This window comes from Labrus bergylta, chromosome 18, assembly GCF_963930695.1.
Source record: "Labrus bergylta chromosome 18, fLabBer1.1, whole genome shotgun sequence".
Taxonomy (NCBI): Eukaryota; Metazoa; Chordata; class Actinopteri; order Labriformes; family Labridae; genus Labrus; species Labrus bergylta.
In genome coordinates, this window is record NC_089212.1 from 3161828 (window position 1) to 3183154 (window position 21327).

A 21327-nucleotide genomic window follows, 5' to 3' on the forward strand; every position below is an offset into this window, starting at 1 on the left:
CACAGACAGTGGGACTCGGGTGTTACACCCATTGTAGACAGTCATGACTCACAGAGTTATTTTCAGAGGATATACTTGATTTATATTATATTTAAGTGTGAACAATCACATATTAAGACTTTAAAGAATAAAGGGATGTAACACAAACCACCATGGTTGAAGATACAATTTTAAAATGTTAGCACTGACTAATGATGTGTGAAGAGTTAAGATAATCTCATAGATGCTATAGGAGTACCCTCTGTTTTAAAAATAAGTTAATGCACAAGTGGTGAGCAGGTTGAAGGCATTTGAAGGGCTGACTGGAAGGATAGGAGGATAGTGAAAAATCGTCTGATTACTTGTACTGTATGTCTTCTCACTGGATTTATTACCTTCAGGTTCTCAATCTTAAATTTCAAGCCAGCATGTTGTTTATTATGGGATTTATGGTCTCAATAAAACTATTTTCAGGGCGTATCAACCTTGTGATTTACTAGTCACTGCCATGGCAACCTATCAACCAGGACAGAGGCGTCGCAATAGATCCACCCTCACCACTTCATATTGTCCTATATGTGGGGCCCAGTGGCTGGGTGGTTACTTTACGTGCCCTATTTTCAGGGGCTCTGGTCCTCGGGGTGGGTGGTCCGGGTTTGGGTCCGATCGGTGGCTCCTTCCCTGCATGTCAGAAGTTACATTTCCTCTCTCTCTCCTGGATCTTAGACTATCCGCTGTACTGTCTCTCTGAAGGTCCAAGGTGGAGATGAACTCAAGACTTGAAACACCACAAAGCAGGTGACAACATCACTGCACATCTTTATCTACACAGTCTGTAGTTGATCTAAATAATGTGTCCAGTAGACAAAACGTTATTATATAGTAATTTATTAATTTTGGCGAATGTCTTTTGAATGGCAATTTACAGCTTTTACCAGAGCCATAGAACAATACTTTATAATTACAACATTTACAGGTGCAGTTCAGTTTGTCTTTTTACATCAAACAATGGAGATGAGCTGGAAAGGGAACACAGAGTTAATGCATTTAACACAGGAACAGTAGACGACGCAAAATCTTTGTCATTGACAATTATTTCACCCGCTCATCAACTCAGGAATCCATTTGTCTTAATCAGTCAGTGAGCGTCATGACACATGACAGCCTGACAGCTCATCAGCAGAGGGTCTGACATGATGCCAAACACAGTTAAGCAGAAGCAGAAATAAAGTGACACACGTTGTCATTATTTACCTAAATATCAACAGTGCCTCTGATAGACTGTCTTCAAACTGAAAGAAAAAAAGACTTTAAACATTGATAAGTGAAAACAGCATGTTTGTGAGAAATCATAATGAGACTCAAACTGATCAGCAGTTTATATGCAAACTTTTTTTCAATCAGACTCATTTGTATTCCACAACATTCATCCTATAATAGAAAAGATAAAATATGCAAATTCAGGATCGTAGAGCGCTTCCAGATAGCAATTTGAAGGTTAAGATTGATTCAGCAATATCCACTTTATTTCTTTATCAGAAAAAAAATAGAGGAAAAGAAGACTTATTTTTTTATACAAGAAATGAATTAATAAAAGGTTACTGAAAAAGTCATAAGAAAAGCCTCAGATTCAATATCTCCAAGCACTCTGTCTGTGCAGGATGGAGCTGTGAACAAAAGGGGAATTTGCTCAGCAGTGAATTCAATAGAACCAGGGGCAAAGAGTTATTACAAACCTTCAGCAGCAGTAAAAAGCGCAACTGCTGTTCGGTTTGGCTTTAATCTGTAATATCTTTTCTCAAATAATGTCATAAACCGGCTTCAGTGCTCTTATTTATCTGCTTGCTGGAATTTAAAAGACACAAATGATTTCCTGTAGCATAGAAAAAGTTCAGGATCTTCAGAGTGGATCATTTTTTGAGAGGGTTCAGTCTCTTTTTTTTGGTGTAGCGATATCACAAACAGCTTGAAATAAAACCTAGGGTGAAAACCATCTGATGTAAATGAATTTGAAGCATGTTCATGAATAATTTATAGAGCCACTTCCAAAAAATAAATAAACAAATGAATAAATAAACGAGCAGGCAAGCAAACATCAACAACCACATTTTTCCCAGTGTTTTTTATTTTGTTTGTTGTATGAATGTCTCTGGTAATCCAGTGTCAGATTCTGTAAGATCCTTGAAAAAATTGTCTGACACAAGTTATTTAGCGCACACTGTTTCAAAAAGATGTGGATCAGTGAGGATTCTGCAGGAGAACAGACACATGAAGCGGGGCAGCTGAAAACAACGTTGCAGTCGCTGCAGTCACACTGCTCACCTCAGTTTGTAACAGTTTGTCTGAAGTCTGGCAAAATATAGAGATTTGATTCCTCCTTTTGGTCATCCTCATACACAAGACACTTCTTCTGTGCTCACTCCTGATCCCTTCCAGATGGAAAGTTTCTCTTTCTGTACCATTAACTCTCCTTTTCTAAATAGTCTCTTTCAGTCATGATCCTTCCAGCATTGAAAAAATACATTTTTTGAACTCTTAAATCTAGGCCTAACTCTGCACTTTGCATCCCAGAGCTTCTTTTAGTTCTCTGATGTGCTTTAGCATCCGTTTTGGAGTTTCACACACCTCCAGGGTTCTTGTGGGAAAGACTGAAGGACTCACTCAGTTCTGTTTCTTTCCCAGCTGGAGGAAGAAACCAAAGTGGTGGGACGGCAGGGGAGACGGGGACAGAAAAAGAGCAGTGGAGCAGGCATCTGGGCTAAAGCACAGTGGCATTGTGGCCCTCCATCCTGGGCAATCTGGGGTCCTGTACCGTTCCCATGGTGACCAGCAGCGGACGGCTGTCCTCTGAAATACCCGACCGACCCAGGGACACTGAGGTTGGAATGGAGGCCCCCCTCTGGTGCGCTACCGAGGAAGGCATGGAGGTGCCCTGCTGGGGGGGAGGGGGGTTGGGGTTACCGTGTGCACTCTCCAGGGGCATGCCTTGTTCCTGGTAGCCGTATCCGATGTTCCCACAGGGGAAGCGTCTCAGTCTGTAGAGGGGGACCGGGGGCAGGGCGGCTGAGTCTAACAGTAGTGGGGACTGGGCAGCAGGAGGCAGGGGTGGAGGTAACAGAGGTCTGCAAAGACCCTGCTGCTGCTGCTGATGGTGCAGCATCTGGAGTTGGTGCTGCTGCTGGAGCTGATGCTGGAACTGCTTGTGCTGATGCTGGTGCTGATGCTGGAGACCCAGTGATCCTGCCACCTCAGCCACAGTACGGCCAACATGCTCCTGCCCCTCTCCAGGCACCCTGCCACCGCTGCCTAATGTTCCACCCACGCCTCCCTGCCTCTGCTGCTGCTGCTGCTGCTGCTGCTGCTTCCTCTGCTGCAGGAACCAGGAGCCGTACGTTGGGTTCCAGAGACTGGTGTTCTTCCCGTTGTGGCCCTCCTTCTCTAGTGGATGGCCCTGGGTGAAAGCCATGTTCACGTGGCCCCCTTCAGGGCCAGGGTGGGTGGTGACGTGAGGTCCCTTGGCAGTGAGTGTCGAGGTGGCTGTGCAGGTGACTGTGTTAGTGGTTGTCATGGCAACAGAGGTCTGTGTGTGAGACTGCTGCTGGTGCTGGTGGAGGCATGGCTGAGGCTGGGCTGACTGTGCTTTAGCCTCTGGTGCTGTGCTCGTGATGACGGCGTGCTCGCCACCTCTCCGGCTCTCGTCTGTAGGGTAGGATGGGGGCGGCTGTGGAGCCTCCCCATCAGGCACCTGGGCCTTCACCAGCACGGTCTGAGCTGAGGGGTCGTCAGGGTGAAGTGGCACACGCTCCTCCTCTTCAGGGATGGGTCCGTACTCTACAGGCAGTGGCATGGTCACCACGTCTGGGTCCTAGAATGAGGAACAGTGTACTGTGAGTGAAGCGTTTATTATTTTGATGCTTTAAGTTTTAAGAATTATTACAGCTGGAAGTATAAGATGAGATCTTCATTTGGTCTGTTGTAGCTACTTAACATGAGTTTTATAAGTTGATGAAATTCTATAAAATGAAAAGTTTGACTCTTTTCTGGATAATGTTTTTCTTGATGTCACCACCAACATCATTTTCAGAAAAGTAATTGTTTAGTATCTCTGTAGTTTGGAGTACAGATCAGTAGCTGTTGAAGTGTCACTGGACTGTCCCAGTTGACATTAAAGGAGCAATATGTAACAATATGTAACGACATGAAGCGTTTAAAATGGGTACTGCAGTCCAAATTCAAAACATTAGAGTTGTGGAAGCTTCACGGCCAAATTCCACCAGATGCGTGTTCGGTCTCCGTCCCGCTAACAATAGCTAAAAAAGCTTCATATAGAGCTATCTCATGTATCATTGGTAAAAAAGAAAATAATCCAAATCTCATCAGAGACTGTAAATCTGACTGTTTTCTGAGTTTCTGAATCTGAGTGTTTGGCTTTTCTAGCATAATATTTCTAGCCTCCTGTTACTTAAATTCAATTGCGAAACAGGTGGGGAAAAGTCGGCCATCTTTAAGTTTGCACCTGTAAATAGAGGAAAAGGTTTTTGGCAGAGAGACTGAGGGCATAATTACTAAAGAGTTTTTACTGAGACTAAAAGCATTCATGTTTTCAAGTGTCATGTGTTTGAATTTCTCCATGAACTTTAAATTACAATCAGCTGTTTACATTCTCACAGACACAGACGTTCAATTCCTTTAAACGTGACAGAATAAGAACAGACTTAGACCAGTTAGAATTAAAATTCCACTTTTTATTAGGGCTCATTAAGTAGCTCGGTCATGGATTTCTATGAAGCTGTTATTTATTAATTTGATACCACTAAAGAAGTTGTGATTATTTTAGAAAAAGTGTTGGTAAGGCCAATCCACATTGAAGTGATCAATAAGTAGACTTTTCTATTGATAACAATAAGAATCATCATTCTTCTCATGCTGAATAATTGGGTTGCTTGATGCAAACTTGTGTCATTCTTCATTTTTCACAGTGCTCTGATTGAAGTCCACAGGTCAGTCAGGGTGTTTTAGTGTGTTTTGTTTAATGACCTGTAAGCAGTAGTCGATTCTCTCCAGGATAGTTGAGAAGTTGGGTCTGTCTTCAGGCTGGTGCTGCCAGCTCTGAGTCATTATACGATACCTACAAAAATACACATAAATGGTCAAAGCTGAAAACACATAATGAAACATTTAGTGCCCCCTCCATGCAGGAGTGGAGAAAAAACAACCAGAAAACTGTGACCTGCACAGTCTGTCCTGTTGATTTCACAAAAGCCAGAATGACCACTGTGTTCAAAAACAATACGGGGCCAAATTCATCCATCATATCCCACCAGTGATGCAGGAAAATCAAACTGTGATGTCACATCCTTAAATACTTTAATGGTTCCTGATACTAAAGCTACCTGCAGCTGCTGCACTGTTTCCAGATGTGAGGCAGTTTCACAGCATCAAAACAAAACACATTGCGGCCTGTGTTTATGTAAGTCTGTAAATGCACATTCACAAAAAGGAAAAGCAGGTTGCAGAACGATATGCGGAGTAACCTGCAGAGCCCGCAGCCAATGGGAGCAGGAGACGGATAAAGCTGTGAAATCACAGAGATGCCAAAGTGTAGCTCGAATGTTTATATTAAGAGAGGCAGTAAACGTGTGTGTGCATGTGCATATATCTATGTTATAATAGAGTAGAGAAGCGGTATCTATAAAGTGAGTGAAAAATACGGTGCAATATGGAAATGGTTTTTAAGCTCTCTATCATCTCCCCATGACATTGTCCAAATTGGGTGGCAAACATGAAAGCAAACCGTTGATGTGGTTTCTATATCCAAGCTGTGAGAGCAATCTCGCCCAGACGCTTTCTAGCTAACAAATCATTTACGTGTCAATATCAGCAACTCATCAGAGCCTGTCCAACTCTGTATTAGTGTTTTTGTTATGTTGTTTATGTGTATACATGATATATAGCTGTGCATACTTGTCTCTTGAGGAGCTTAATTACATCTCATGGGATCACAGCCTTCTGTTGGTCATGAACTCAGCATCTATGTTTGTGTAGATCTACACTTACACTGGCCCGGGGCAGTTTTTAGGTGGATCCATTCTTCCACCATTGGTGACAAAGTCCAGCACTTCCTGGTTACTGCGACTCGGATACGGCATGTAGCCCAATGAGAAAATCTCCCACAACAGAACCCCAAATGACCTGAGGAAGGCAGATGAGGAGAGGACAGACGAGTTACAGAGGAAGGAAGAAGAGGGTGAGACTGAGGACAATCAAAGTCATAAATTATTAACACCATCAGCGCTGACAAGAGCAGAGGACAAGAATGAGATGGAGACAAGACAGGGAATTAAAAAGAACATATGAGTCAGGATCAAAGAAGATGAAGGACAGAGGAAGGAGAAAAACAGACAGGGAGGAGGTGGTTAGGGACGGACAGCACACAAACAAAGTGTGTAAAACAAGAGGCCATATCACAGTTAGGTATTCTAACCATGTGTCTGTTTTAGATGTGAAGATGCCCTCCATGAAGGCTTCAGGTGGCATCCACTTCACTGGCAGCATGGCACGCCCACCCTTCCTGTAATAGCTTGCCCTACAAACAAACACACACAAAACACACACAAAACACACACACACACACACACACACACACACACACACACACACACACACACACACACACACACACACACCAGATTGTACCTTTGAGGATAATTATAGCAGTACTGGTGTTTGTTTGTTTTCCTGCTAATATTACAATAAGGGCAGAGTTGTTTCATGACAAACCAGCATTTATTGTTAAATACAATCACCATGGCAACAGCACCGTCTTTTAAAAGCATAGGGTAAAAACAGAAAGTCCAACATCCAACAATTTATTCAGTGTTTGAAAGCGGCTGTATCAGCTCTCTGATAGGGGCATTTTTTCATCATGCCGAGCCCCGTCAGATGCATTTTATTTAAAGCCGTCCTGCACCTGCTGTTAGTAAAGAAATGATCTGATGTTTGCTCTGCCTGATTGTCCGCGTTGATAGAAGAATCCCGAGCTGGTTTATGTTGTGCTTGCGAGGCACACAGCAATGACACAGGCATGAAGTGAGTTTTCTGTTTCTTCCTTTGCCTCGATCATGGCGTCCATACAGAAAACAGACACACATCAAGATCTGAGTCAAGTGTCGTCAGCTATGTTTTGGCTGAGAAAAAGCAGCATTTGGGTCTGTTTGCTGTTACAGCTGAGTATTTTTAGTTTCCCCTTGAGTGATTCTGACAGAAAAATGAAAATATTTCTTTAAGCAGTGATTTGTAAACCTGGCTTCATAATAAATATATTTAGGACCGTAATAGCCCGAAGATAGTCTTGTGACTGGAAGGTTGCCAATTCAAGTCCTTGGGTCCTTGGATGAAAACAGCAGTAACTCTTTTCTTCACCTCCTCTATATTAAAGTAAGTGAAGCACTGACTGCTCTGCTGCCGTTTGGCTGCACAGGAGGGGACTGTAATTACAGTGAGCAGCTCCCAGGTGTGAGTGTGAAGCAGAATGAGAAAAGAGCATTGTGCTCAGTTGGTGTTCCCTGGACGAATAAAAGCTCAAAAGAAAATAGCTGGTGGGGTAGTGGTTAGTGCATGTGTCCCATGTATGGAGGCTGTAGTCTTCCGAGCGGGTGGCCCGGGTTCAAATCTGACCTGTGGCTCCTTTCCTGCATTTTCATTCCCCACTCTCTCTCTCTCCCATGTCTGAGTCTATCCACTGTCCTTACTCTCAAATAAAGGCACAAAATGCCCCAAAATAAAAATCTAGAAGAAAATAGAAGTAAGAAAAAAACAAAATAAACATCACAAACAAATAATAAAAAGACAATAACAGTTTGGATAAAATATGGGACAAGAAGGGGAAAAAATATGAAGGCAGCCTGAACTCAGATATCCACAGCAGGTGAGAGAAAAAGAATAACAAAAAGCTTAGAAGACCAATTAGGCTTATCTCCTGCTCTATATTTTTATTCTCAGATTCCAGTGGAGCAGCTTTGCACAATTACCATCACAATATTTTTAATGGGCCAAATATGCAGCCTCTCAGGTCGTACTTTTCCTTGTCAGATTTGCCCTACTGTGCTGTGATTGGTTAATATTGGCGGTCTCAAAGTTTGCACTCAGGGTGTTTCTTCCAGGAAAAGAGATTGCTGTTTGTGCCCTGTGCAGAAGTCCATGTTGACTCATTGATTTGGCCCAATCATTGAATTTATCCTAAAACCAAACCAAGAAAAGTTGGTGACAAACTTTGTCCTTCTCACAGTTTTTATCACTTTGTTAGTTTAATGAAGATTACTTGATTAATGCTAAAAGATAAGGTCATAGGACAATTAGTTTTAAATGAACAACAGTCCCTTGATACTGGTGTTTTTTGTTTGTTTGTTTTGGTTTGTTATTGCCTTGTGTGTTATCTTGAATATTTTAAATCTGTTTTTCTGATGGACTCCAAAGTCTGTCAATAAAGATGATGATGATGATGATGATAGGAAGTCCTGAGCGGGTGAACTGGAGCATCACTGCACCAAGAAATCTACAGCTAGCTGAAGTCAGTTTGCTGCAGACATGTCTTTATACAGTCATTTCAACAAAAAGTAAAACTCTCTCTTGTGTAATATTTGCTTGAATTGAAATGCAGAAGTGAAGGTTAAAAGAAGAAGAGAACACTGTTTCCTCAGTATCGACTCTCTTCATTTAGCTGATTAGCTGAACTACAGCTGAGTGTCTTCAGGGCAGCAGAGATAGATTTATATGATATGCTGTCAGATAATATTGCTCTAAGCATAATATATACTTAGCTAACTATTGGCATAAGAAGTTAGCCTCCAAGCAAATTACACATAATCAATGATGCAGAAAAAGCAATCACTAGTGGAGTTTGTTTGCTTGACAGATTAGCTTAGAGCAATTGCAGAGTAGTCACAGGTCCACGCCCAACACCTTTATCCATCACTCACAGTAACATGATCAATTCTCTTTCCCTTTTTTAAGCCTACTAATAATAGACTAAATGGCTCTGCTATCATCTGTGCAGGCCCTCGTTTCCTGTATCACTCTAATTTTCCAGACTACCCTAAAAAGAAAATAGTTAGTGAAGAAGACTGACATCAAAAGATGCAATTAGATCAAACAGTTCTGGCTTTGGGCACTCAGTGAATCCGGTGTTTGTTGCCCTAAAAAAGCTGATTTTAGCGATAAATAGTTTACACAAATCAGGCTGCCGAAAATCTCCTAGGATTTATTTACTGCCGTCGCTTTTTCTGACCCTGGAAGTGAAATAAAGCTTTAAAAAGAAGAAGAGCCAGCACATGAAACTTTGGCACATTGCTATTCAGTCTGTTATCTGCCCATCACAAAACGCTGAAATATTTGGAAAGGACTGAGGGATGGTGAAATGTAGAGCATAAGACTGATAATCCCCTTATCAGTGGATCGACCTCTTCTTCTTTAGCTCGGGCTTTCTGGACATATTTATTACCACAGTGAACAGCAGCAGTACAGGCTGAAAGCTGAGCTGCAGATTAGGGAGGCTTAAATACAGTCCCAGGAAATCTATAGCACAAATAGGTGTTTTATGTGTGTGTGTTTCTTCAGTGTGCAGAAGGGGGGGGGGGGTGCTAGATAGTGAAGTATTAAAGGAAACAGTAAACAGACTGTATTGAATGGAGACAGATAATAGAACACAACGTGAAGCCTGATACTTGTGTGTGTTTATCGAATAAAACGCCTTTGTTGCGCCTTCACTGTGAGTGTTTCTGCATGTGTGTGCACCACACTGACATGAACAAACACTACCTACAGCTACACTGCCCACCATTGTTGAGAGTTCCCATGAGGACGTGGTCATTCAAGGTAAAATATTTATTCTGCTCAGAAGGCACAGCAAATGTTTTCTCACAGTTTATGACGGACTGGAAGCAATTGTTTGCTCAGTTTTTATTTACCGCAGTATGTGTGTGAGACAGAAAGTCCATGGAAACCCTTATGTAAGCAATCCTGTGGCTCCCCTTCCATAGTATAAAAAGCTAACATTAAGCCATGCCCTGGTCCCTCACTGTGACACCCCTCCCCTGTGAGCATCTAAAGGACTCCCATGTCAGTAAAAAACACACCAGCTGCATTAAGCAACCGTCCCTCCATCAAAAAAACAAACAATGATAATAAAAAAAACCCTGAACTGGGCTCCAGGCTGAGGAGATAAAAACAAAATCACATGGAGACACCTGAAAAACTGACATCAGCAATTAAATCAAGCGCTCGTAACACATCATCCCGGGGGTGTTGTGCAACAATCTCTCCCGTATGTTCTCACAGTGACTTTGCTCTTGTGATGACTCTGAAAGCGCTGCGTTAAGAGAGCTGGATGTTGTGACACATGCTCTAATTTCTCACCAGATGAAAGGCTTAGTAGATTTCCCTTGCTGGATTGTGTCTTCATTTAAGCGGTGTCATGTGAAATGGAGGTGGCCATATTTAAAAAAACTTTGAGCTGAGAATAATGAGGGTCTTTTGGGGCCACTGATGAGCTGAGGTAGATTAGAAGAAGGCCACAGTACGGCAGTAGGTGAAGAGTAAAAACACTTTCACATGAGAGTGAATATTTTCCAGGTTTCTACAAATTCTACAATTCACTTAGCAGACGCTTTTATCCAAAGCGACGTACATCAGAGAGTAAGAACAACACCAGCAAGGATCTAGAAAAAAGGGAACAATGTCAGTAAGAGCAAACGATCAACTTTGAGTCTGATTGGACACACAGGTGCTGACAGGAAGTGACCAGAGGCAAATAACAACATTGAGGGCAGTTCTTGAGAGCTCTAATCAGTATAGAAACCATCTTATAAGTCATCGTTATCAAACAAAAACCATCGTCATTACCATCATCAATAATATGGAGACCATCATCATTAAGTTAGTAGGTATTCATGAAAGAGCTGAGTCTTTAGCTTTTTCTTAAAGGTGCAGAGGGACTCTGCAGATCCAATGGAGTTTGGAAGTTCATTCCACCACTGGGGGGCGACAGAGGAGAAGAGTCTAGTCAGCGTTTTAAAAGTGTTTCTGATAAATACATGGACTTACAATCACATGGAAGGAAGAACTCTTCAGTAAAGAGTTAGTACACTAAAGAAGTCATTTTCTTTTAACAGCATTATGAATATTATATGTCCATTTAAACATAGCTGGCACAAAACATTGTGTTTTTGAATCATCAGGGGGTCATTGTTCACTTGATATTTCAACATTATTTATTTTTGAAATGTATAATGGAGCTCAGCTTAAGTTCAGACAGGAAGACTGGTTATATTCTTTCACAAATTCATTCATCCTTTCACTTCAACCTAAACTACTTCCTCTGTCTACCTGCTCTGGTGATCTCTGCTCTGCTGATAATGGGCGTTTATTCTTTAAGTAATTAACCAACCAGATTCGGGCACAACCTCTCTGAACCAATCATCCTGCTGAGGCAAAATGCTAAAACAGTTCTCTCTCTTCCACAGTCATTCTGTCATTTCAGGGCACCGCTGCAACCCACCACTGCCCCAGTCACCTCCATTCCAGCTCAGCAGGGTCCAGATCCAGGCTCATCATAGCCTCCATTCCTCTTCACCACCACCAGGGTCTAAACTCCATATCCTATCCTGCTGTCGGCCTCATTACCCCTCAGAGTACATGAAGTCGTCACGATGGAGTCAAATCCCCCAAAGACTTTGCACATTCAAATCTAAAATGTTACACATTTATTGTAAATAAATAATTGTCCATTCTCATTAAGTCTCTCCTGATTGAACTGATCTTGCTTGGACCTATCTCGACCTACTTTTGCTAATCTCTTCATTTAAATTCAACAGAACCAGATCTCTTGATTTTGGGGTCCAGCTCAGGGGGTCCTGCCTGCTGTCCTACATCAATCAGTGATGTGTGCTGGAATCTTACCTGTAAATGTCTCTGGCCATCCCAAAATCTCCAATCTTTGCCATGCGGCCTGATCCTTTGCAGGTTAGTAGGCAATTTCGAGCTGCGATGTCCCTAAAAGCAGAAAAGGTCAGGTCACTGCATGTGCATACAGTAATCAGTCCAATAGAGAAAAGTCAGTTTAAAAAAAAAGGTTTGGTGGCCAAGCTTTAGGTTACTTTAAATGTGAGGTGTAAACTGTCTATAGAGTAAGACTTCCTGAACATTGACATTCACACAGCTTGGCTCACATTGTGTCTCCTCTCTGGTATAACTTTTTCATATATTTGCATGTATAAGAGAGTTCTGTGTAAGAAACACCTACATATGCTCCCCCCTTGGATCTGAAGTTCAGTATAACTATCAAGTTGCCCTGGGCAAGCTGGTATAGTTTCCTAAAGAGCCTTTATAGCTCTGCCCACATGGTGCATCCACAGGAAAGATTGAAATGTTCTGCTGTATATGCAGGAAGAGGAAATTCATACAATTCATATTTGCGCTGTACAGGGGTCGTTGAGTCTTTGAGAAAATACAGTAGTGCACACATTGAGCTCTGCTACTGTCTGGGGAAATAGAAATAGAGCCCACACTCGACCCATATCCTGCTCCCCGGGCATTGAACTTTCTGAACATCTTAAGAAGTGATGTTTGGTAGCACACTGCTCCTCTTCAGACCAAAGGCAAGTGGTGCACTAGGGCCAATAAATACCCAGAATTCAACATCAAAATAACATCATGTGACACTGTGCTCAAAGTGGATCACGAGACAGAGGAGGGCTGCAAATGGAAAACAAGCAGAGCACTGAGCTCTGTTATTGTGTGGATAGGAACACAGGAGTTTGGATGTTTTGCCTCTGATTTACTTGAATATGAAATGACACAATGAGGATAAAGTAATAATTCAGACTGATTCAAAGTGAGAGCTTTTTAAGACAGGAACTATTCCATGCATGGTTGCTCTACTTTGATATGCCAAAAGTGTTTGGAACTGTTCAACCCTGTAATACTATAGCAGACTGCAAGTTTGATATTTAATTATTTAGCATGAATAAAGAACAACATTGTGTCTCTGGCATCCATTTGCTTTTCTGTTTATCTCTAAAAAGATCAGTTTTTCTTACTTTGCTTGAGCCAGAGTCTGACCAAAGCCAGGGAAGTCAGTGAACTAAGATATCAACATGGCTGCAGAGAATATCCTCGATTGTGGAACTTCTTATAGTAGTGAAACAATCAATACATTTAGGTGCATCTCAGCTGCTTCAGGAAAACATACATGCACTACAATCAGCATGTAGGAGTTCACTCATAACAAAGGTCTTTCTCATGAGGTGCAGAAGCTAAACTCAAGTAGTCCTTGTTTAATGGCTCGGAAGAATTCATGCAAATGGTTTGTTTGTGCTCGTAGGCAAGGACGAGCCTTGAAAGGCAGCAGGAGGTGTCACAGACTGCTCACTGAGAGCTTCAGGGAAGGACACGGTGCTATTGTACGATAGCATGAGAGCAGCCTGTTATTTAAACAATGGTAACTGGCTGCAGACTGTAGACCTTTATTTACTGTCCTTTTTAACAGCAGTTTAAAAAGCCATTTCACTGCAGCACTCAGAGAACATTCTTTGCGTTATTAGTCTTTTTTAGCACCCGAGGTTGTATTCAACTACCTGACTCTCCTCAGCTCAGAGTATCTTTTCATGAGGTAACAGTGTGATTACAATGACTGCTGTATAATGAAGGAGCTTGATGGAGGATTCTGCTTTCTTTAACACATCTTTCTAAACTGATTTTGTTATCTGATGGCGTTTCAACACCTATAGTTTGTGTTAACAGAACTGAGCTCCCTAAATATCTAAACGTAAATGTACAACAAGGTTGGAGTCGCTCCAGAAGACACTTTACCTCGCAGATACCCAACATAATCATTGAATGCAAATACAATTTATTAAAGTTCATCCAATATCTACTGTTTGTTTTGCCACTTAAATGCTCAAAGTGTTCTGTTCTGTTACTTGGAAAATAAGAATCACTACAGAAATAGAGCTCATTGTCAAGGCAAGGTCATATTTATTAACCAGCAACACCATTTTAGTTTCTTTAATACCACCAGACTCAATTTAACAATCCAGCATTGCTGAGTGACTTGAAGTCGAGGGTCAGCTGGTATCCACATTATGGAAACTAGCTGGTTGAAGCAACCTTGAACCAGAACTAGAATCCATTTGCAAGGAAAAAACAAGTGTTCTGTGGTGAATATGTTGAGAGCAAATATAACTGCTGTGTTACTGTAGAGATGCATTCTGTTTTCAGTGTTTTAATTACAATCTGAGAATCTCAGTGGATCATCCCAGCACTTAATGGATGTTCTTTGTTAGGTGTGTTGTCCCAAATGATTCTGTTTTAAGTTGTTTCAAACCTGCCAGGCTTAAACAATCAACTGCAGCAATTCCTCAACTTTTTACCTTTTAATAACCAAGACGTCATAACAAATAGGGCACGGGTTTAAAATACTGAAAGGCTGCTTTAAGAGAAAAAAAAAAACTGGATAAATGGGATAAATACCATAACAGAAAAAACAAAAAGACATGAACAGAAGCCAGTGAGTTTTTCTCAGGAAGCATTAACCCTGTAATATAAAGTGTTTGGGAACACAATGATTTATCATGCGGTCCTGTAATCCCCGAGGAAAAGCAGCTTTTTGTTTCTGAGCAGCTGCTTTTCCTTCAACCTACCTCATCCACTGCCCTTTACTAAACCCTGAGTAAACATACCTCCATAAAAAAATGAAATTAACCTCAAGGACAGTGTTGGGGTGAATTCTAATACAGAAGTGAAGGCTGTGTAGAAGCTCACAAGCCAGCGGAGAAGAGGCGGCCATTAGGTGGATTGATGGGGCTTTACTGTGCCACGTTGGAGCAAACAAGGTTTAATAGGCCTCGTTTATCATTGACCAATATCCAGGAAGTCAAAGGGACTGGAATGTAGGGGGGAGGGGGCTGCACATCAATTGTCTTGATTTGATTGCAGGAGCAGTTTTTGACCCATTTTGACATAACCTGACTTTCCTCCTTGACATCTATAAAGGCGAGAAAGATTTTAAAGTTCTTTATTAACATCTCCTGGTTCACCGGGCTGTGAATATGGATGTGTAGGGGGCACTCTGTTTACTTATGCCTTGGATACAGACCGTAAAAAGGCAAGCCGGCTTCCCCATCTGCCTGCTCTGACGCTAAACCCATCACTTGTCCTTTCTGCTATCATAGGGAAGGCAGAAGGCATGCAGAGTCCATATGTTACGCTTGGACGGATGCAGGCAGCTCATAATAGTGGCTAGAAGTCAGCAGATGAATGTGGGGAAGTCTGTGGATTTTCTGATGCTCTTTTGCTTACCATATGTTTGTGCATATCCATATGGACTCTGCATGGTTTACACAGTGTTTTTCTCTCTGGCCTGGTTAGGTAGGAGGAATAAAAAGCTACAGAAAACAATATATGCTTTTCATACTCCTGCCCTGTATTTGTTGATTCTAACACACTTGTTGTTTTGGCACTTATGTTTGATAAATGTATGGCCATCTGTTGAAGTACCTGTGTATAAACTGGTTCTCCTCCAGGTACTGGCAGCCCTTAGCGATGTCTCTGGCCACGTTGAGAAGGTCCACCATGCTCAGGCTGGACGGGTGCTCCTGATCACACACAGCACAAGTGAGAAAGGTGTGAATATAATAGGCAAATTCAAACACATTGTGGTTGTTAAGAAAACATGGGTACATATGTGAAGATCTGACTGATCTAACTTCATGATTATTTTTGTTTTCAATCCCTGGGCTCAAAGAGAAGAACAGTGTGCATTGGAGTGAGCGTAACACAGCAGTATGTCTCACCAGCCGGGGTCTGGTCTCCCTCAGGAAAGTCTTCAAGTCTCCACCGGTCATCAGCTCCAGCAGGATGAACCGTGGCATGGACTGCAGGCTGACTCCGATACAGCGCACAATGTTCTGGTGGCTGAACTTACTGCAGGGACGGAAACACAGCAGGGAGAGAAGGGTATCAGGAATGGCTTTTGTTGCCACTGAGAAGCCGAGTGTTGATAATGGGTAAGTGGCTATTACCTGATGATTAGAGCCTCCATGAGGAAGTCCAGCTCGTCTTGTTCAGAGCAAACCTCAGGGAGGGTCTATTGGGGAAAAAAAGAGAACATAATTCAGAGAGAGAGATTTTTGAACATTTTTAATGGTTTTGTATTGTTATAGAGCCGGGTTGAATCTAGACATAGTGGGAACAAAGAGGCGTTCAAATATTTTATATATTATTTCTTAGTAGTTGATGCTGACTGTGATGACCTGGGCGATCATGTTACATGTTCAACATTATCAAAGCTCATTCAAGAAATAGCTTGTAGATTACAGCACATTTGGGTGTAGTGATTTGATCTGACTTAAAGTACAGAGTTACCCTCATGGCTTGCTGACGACTGGAAAAGTTTGAATATTTTTGGCAGACCCAAAAAAATAAACTTATCTGTGACATAAATCTGTGATGCGAAACCAAACCATGAGAATTGTGATTTGTAGCACTCCTGTCATTTAGCTTTTAATTCCATGGCAAAGCACTTCTGTTTGTATAGAACATGTTATTTAATTCTTTAAACTGGGAAACAATCAAATCATTACAATAAAACAGTGAAAAATAAAGTTAAATATTGGATAATGAAGTGTTTCATGTTATTTTTTGGGACTATTTTTGCATTTGTAAGACAGGACAGCTGAAGAGGGACAGGAAACGTTGACTGGAGAGATTAGGGGACGGCATGCAGCTAAGTGCTGAGGTCGGACTCGAACCCACAGCAGCTGCGACGAGGACCATAGCCTCTGTACACGGGTTGCGCGAGACAACTGCCAGGCTATCGGTCCTCCCATGTTCAACAAAGTTATTTCAAGTAAAATTAAGTAAAAAATATAGAAGACTTTTTTATTCTTCAACTCCATCATTTATCACCAGAACATTTTTTATTAGCACAAAAGTTGATGAAACGTTTAGAAGCTCCTGGTATGTTTCACTGACTATGTAGAATCTGACCTTGGTCAAACCTCAGAGTCCAGTAGGGATCTCACCTTGACAGCCACTTGCAGCGGACTTGGTTCACCCGGTATCCCCACAGCCAGACCCTCATAGACCTCACCGAAAGCACCATGACCCAGACCCCTGGAGACACACCAACACATTCATTATTCATAATCTCATTTATATTTTAGACATTAAAGCAGAAACTTTCAAACAAGGGGGCGTACAAGAGAAATGTTTAAGTTCAGTTTTAAAGACTGAGGACATTAGCAGGAGCCAAGAGTTAGACATGGCATAAATATAACTGTCCCCACAACGATCTCCTGTGGAGTAAACAATGGTTGTTTGCCAAAGATTCAGTTCACAGAGGTCAACAAACACTCAGAGCTGTATTACTCAAACAGTGCTACACAAATAAAGTTAATATCAGGAGCACTTTCTGTGTAAGGTCCTGCAGCAGTGTGATCTTTAACACCAAACCAACTTTTACATTTTCCCCCTTGCAGCTCTTTCACTTGATTCACAACCTGCTGAAATCTAGACTCTGAAAAAAACATTTATGGGTCCACCAGAACTATTCCTCACAAAGATTCAGAAACAGAATGATAAACTGGGTGACTATAAACACATGAAAGATGCATTAAAAATTGAAAGGAGCCCTTCAAAAATAATTTCTCAGCTTGCTGGGATCGCTACATCCCTACACTTTAATATTTCAGGCTTTATTTAAACTGCTAATTCTCTCACCATTCTGTATTTATGTTACCACCTGATTGAAATGGTTTGTATTAATGGGTTTTCATCACATTTATTGTTAACTGCACAATTTGTCAAGTTTATTGATCCTGTTATTCTTGACTCAGTAATTTGACCACAGATGTAGAAATGTGTTTTCAACACATGTTGGATTATGTCTTTTTAATGACTCATATAAGAGTATCGGACATTTTTATCTCGCCTCTGTTACCTGGTGAGGGAGATGTTACGCCGTGGCACTTCCTTCAGGTCGTTGACCGATGCCGTCTTTCCAGCGAAGCAATAGTTGGGGTTGTAGTCGGTCATGATGGTGGAGGCTCGCAGTTTACTGAGCTTACAGTCTGGACTCTGCAGCTCCAGCTGAATAGATTGCAGCTCTGTGTGTTTGCGCCTGTACACTGGTTAGAGGAAATGAAAGAAAAGGAATTGTGTTACACAAGCGGGATACGACAAATAAAAAAATAAAAAATAAAAAAACCTTGATCCCATCTTCTTGTAGAAATGTATAGCTGGCAGCCAAAGCTTTACAGTTATCATGTTAATCTCTGAAGACCTTTTGCTCGTTTAGCATCATTTTATATAAACGCTAACTCCTTTGTGTCTGTGAAATATTGATTCTTCTCTTTTTTATACCAGATTTGTCTATAAAATATTCAAATAGGTCAAGGTTTAGTTTGAAGCCCACACTGTAAGAAAATGTCTTCATCACATATACCGCACAAGTAGAAAAAAACACAACAACAAGATCTAGGAAAACTCACACCTTCCTTCATTTTGCAAACACTTTATGTAGAAAATCTTTTTGTATGTAGATACATTGTTCTCACACACACACCACAAAACCACAGAGTTGATCGAGCTGGAAGCCTGGACCAGGACTGAGAACACATTAGTCTCAGGAAGAAGTGTATGTGTGTATGCTTATGTGTGTGTTGGGGAGTTATTTATTTACCAAGTGCTGCCTAATGTACGAGGGCCGTCAGCCGCGGGCCGAGCAGCCATCCATCATTAACGCATTTCATTCATCACAGCTGCAGTCCCACACCTCCTCAGCTCCCGCCTGGGCTACTGCTGTGTGTGTGTGTGTGTGTGTATATGAGAGACTCTGGACGTGTGTGTTTGTCCACGAGCGTGAGAGTGAGCGTGGGCGTGTGTGTGGAGGAGATGATGGCTCAATAAGAGAATCTGTCTGGCTGTAAGAGCCTGAGAGCAGACGGATCACTTCCCAATCTGACAACAAGCTGCTGAGGGCTGTCTGAGAGGGACCAGGTCTGGCACTGCAGAACTTTGTGTGTGTGTGTGTGTGTGTGTGTGTTACAGTTTGAACATGTGTCTGCAGTAAACACAAGTACTTATGTGATGTGAAACTCTCTTTTAGCGTCACAGTCTGGCCCTCTATGGTCAGTATTAAATAGTTCAACTTTTAATTTACAGTTTTTATCAGCTTTATCGTGTGAAGTCGCTACATTTTGGATTTGCCCTCGGTTCTCCTCAACCAGGGGTTCTGAGGAAGTCCTATTCCATCTGCATCTGTGTTATAAGCAAGGCTACAGTCACCTTTAATCTTAAATTGTTTAATATTAAAAACCTCTTGACCCATCAGATTTCACATCTGACCCCTGACCCCTGATCCACTAACATAGATTCACTGGTTTACTTGGCCAGTTATGTTAAAGGTTAGAATTTGTTGAATACCTTTGAGATCTGCCCAATGACTTGTTGATCTGCTAATTAGCCATAATCCCTCCAAAATAAAAGCATCGGATTACTTTGACTCTAGTTTTTTTTCTCCAGCTGTTACTGCCACAGCTGCCAGAGTCACAACAGTAAATATTTATTGTTCCAGGAAAGAAATGTACGTTTACCAACAACTTCTACTCTTCAGTTGTATTCTTTAATACATAATAATGACTATATTTATCTACAAATTACGAAATCACACATCCTATAGATATATATCTGCTGCAGTTTATTGGGGTCTTAATAAAAAAAAAGTGTTCGACAGATTTTAACCCTCATGCATCACTATGGTCATTTTTGTCCATTTGTTCAAATGTTTCCTCTTCATCTAGCCAGTATTTGTCTGTGTTAGTGCATATGGCACCATTTTTTTGTAAGAAAGACTCTCTCTTGACAAATTCTGGAAGGCACATTTTTCTTTTTAATATATCAATAGAACACTGTGAAACATGTTTACTACCCTCTTAAGTCACTACGCCAGAATCATGTAATCAAACTGGCATTTAAAGGGTTAAATTCCTGATAATTACTCAATATTTGATATTTTTGAGCAGGGCTGGAGTTGTTTAAGAGATTTATTAAAGATATAAAGCTTGATCCAAACGGCAACTGAAGACTTTGAGAGTCTCAACCAAAGGGCCTCTTCAGCTCTAACATTAGAAATATCACGTCTATACTTACTTATCATGACTCCAGACACGGCCAGCAGCAGGGCGGCGATGAGTGCTGAGGTGCCCACAGACAGACCCAGAGCCAGGTGGGAGAGAGACGGCTGGGGGGGCAGCAGGGACACCTCTGTGAGACAAGTGGAAACAACACCGTTTCTCAGTCGTTATCTCCCCCAGAGGAGTATTAACATTCACTTCACCACTCTGATCCCCAACTTAATTAATGATGTGAAAGCGATGACACAACAGAGCTTAGGAGCGGCGACGGCGACTGCATGTCAATTCCATTTCAGTGTAGAGGGAAGATCTCATTTTACTCCATCTGAGCTGAGGAACAAATGTGCACACCGTGAGAGAGAGCGGTGACCTTTTATGACCCAGCATCATAGAATTATCCACCCCTTGTCATTACAGGGAACAGATTTGCAAATTATTGAGCAAGGAGACACTCCAGGTTATTACTGCTTACAATATTGAGATGGTAATAGCCCTGTTATGTGGCGTCGAATTATAAAGTGACATAATGCCATATGAATTCATTTTAGACCTACATTCATCAACTCATTATTTACCCGAGATGACAAATAATAATTGAGGAGGCTATTCGACATCCACAGGGGGTTGTCTCCTGCTCTCTCTCTCACAGTTTAACCTCCAGTGAAAACAGATTTGATGTCATGTTTGACATGGTGTTATCAGCTGAGCCAGGTGCATCAACAGCATTATGACATGTACTCATAATCCCCAGTAACATGAGTGTCATTTCACTCTAAATCCTCGACATGATAAGATAAAGAGCTCTAATCTGACTGCAGCACATTCACAGAACAGGTCTCAACACCAGCTAACACTGCTAAAGGTTGTAGCATGTAGTTAATCCTTAGGATTGATAGTTATTAAGAATGATTAAGGCACTATTAAAAAAATGTTTCCACAGATAAAGATTCAATAAAAGTACAGAGCCTCCCAGGCTTAATTACTTTGGTAGATTAACTCATTATCTCTTGTTGGAGCTACGGTCTATTACAGGTACAATTACACACAGTTTAACTCATCGCTACAATTAGATTAATCCCACATATATTTGACTGAAAGAGAGAAATTAGATGTCTTTGTGTGTGTGTGTGTGTGTGTGTGTGTGTGTGTGTGTGTGTGT

General features: G+C 41.5%; 1 protein-coding gene across 2 annotated transcripts in view; it reads right to left on the reverse strand.

The window, feature by feature from the left end:
- Positions 1–850: 850 nt before the first annotated feature.
- The window catches only part of alk (ALK receptor tyrosine kinase), a 384869-nt gene continuing 364392 nt past the window's right edge, over positions 851–21327 (reverse strand). For both annotated transcript variants that reach the window (XM_020643122.3, XM_065966045.1), the window contains exons 19-29: positions 20185–20298; positions 17975–18161; positions 17058–17148; positions 16056–16120; positions 15828–15957; positions 15532–15629; positions 11935–12027; positions 6464–6565; positions 6037–6171; positions 5017–5107; positions 851–3844 (exon numbers count right to left, since the gene is read on the reverse strand). In XM_020643122.3, coding sequence (XP_020498778.2) covers positions 2738–3844; positions 5017–5107; positions 6037–6171; positions 6464–6565; positions 11935–12027; positions 15532–15629; positions 15828–15957; positions 16056–16120; positions 17058–17148; positions 17975–18161; positions 20185–20298 — 2213 coding nt within the window. In that variant the 3' untranslated portion in view covers positions 851–2737. The remainder of the gene's footprint in view (positions 3845–5016; positions 5108–6036; positions 6172–6463; positions 6566–11934; positions 12028–15531; positions 15630–15827; positions 15958–16055; positions 16121–17057; positions 17149–17974; positions 18162–20184; positions 20299–21327) is intronic.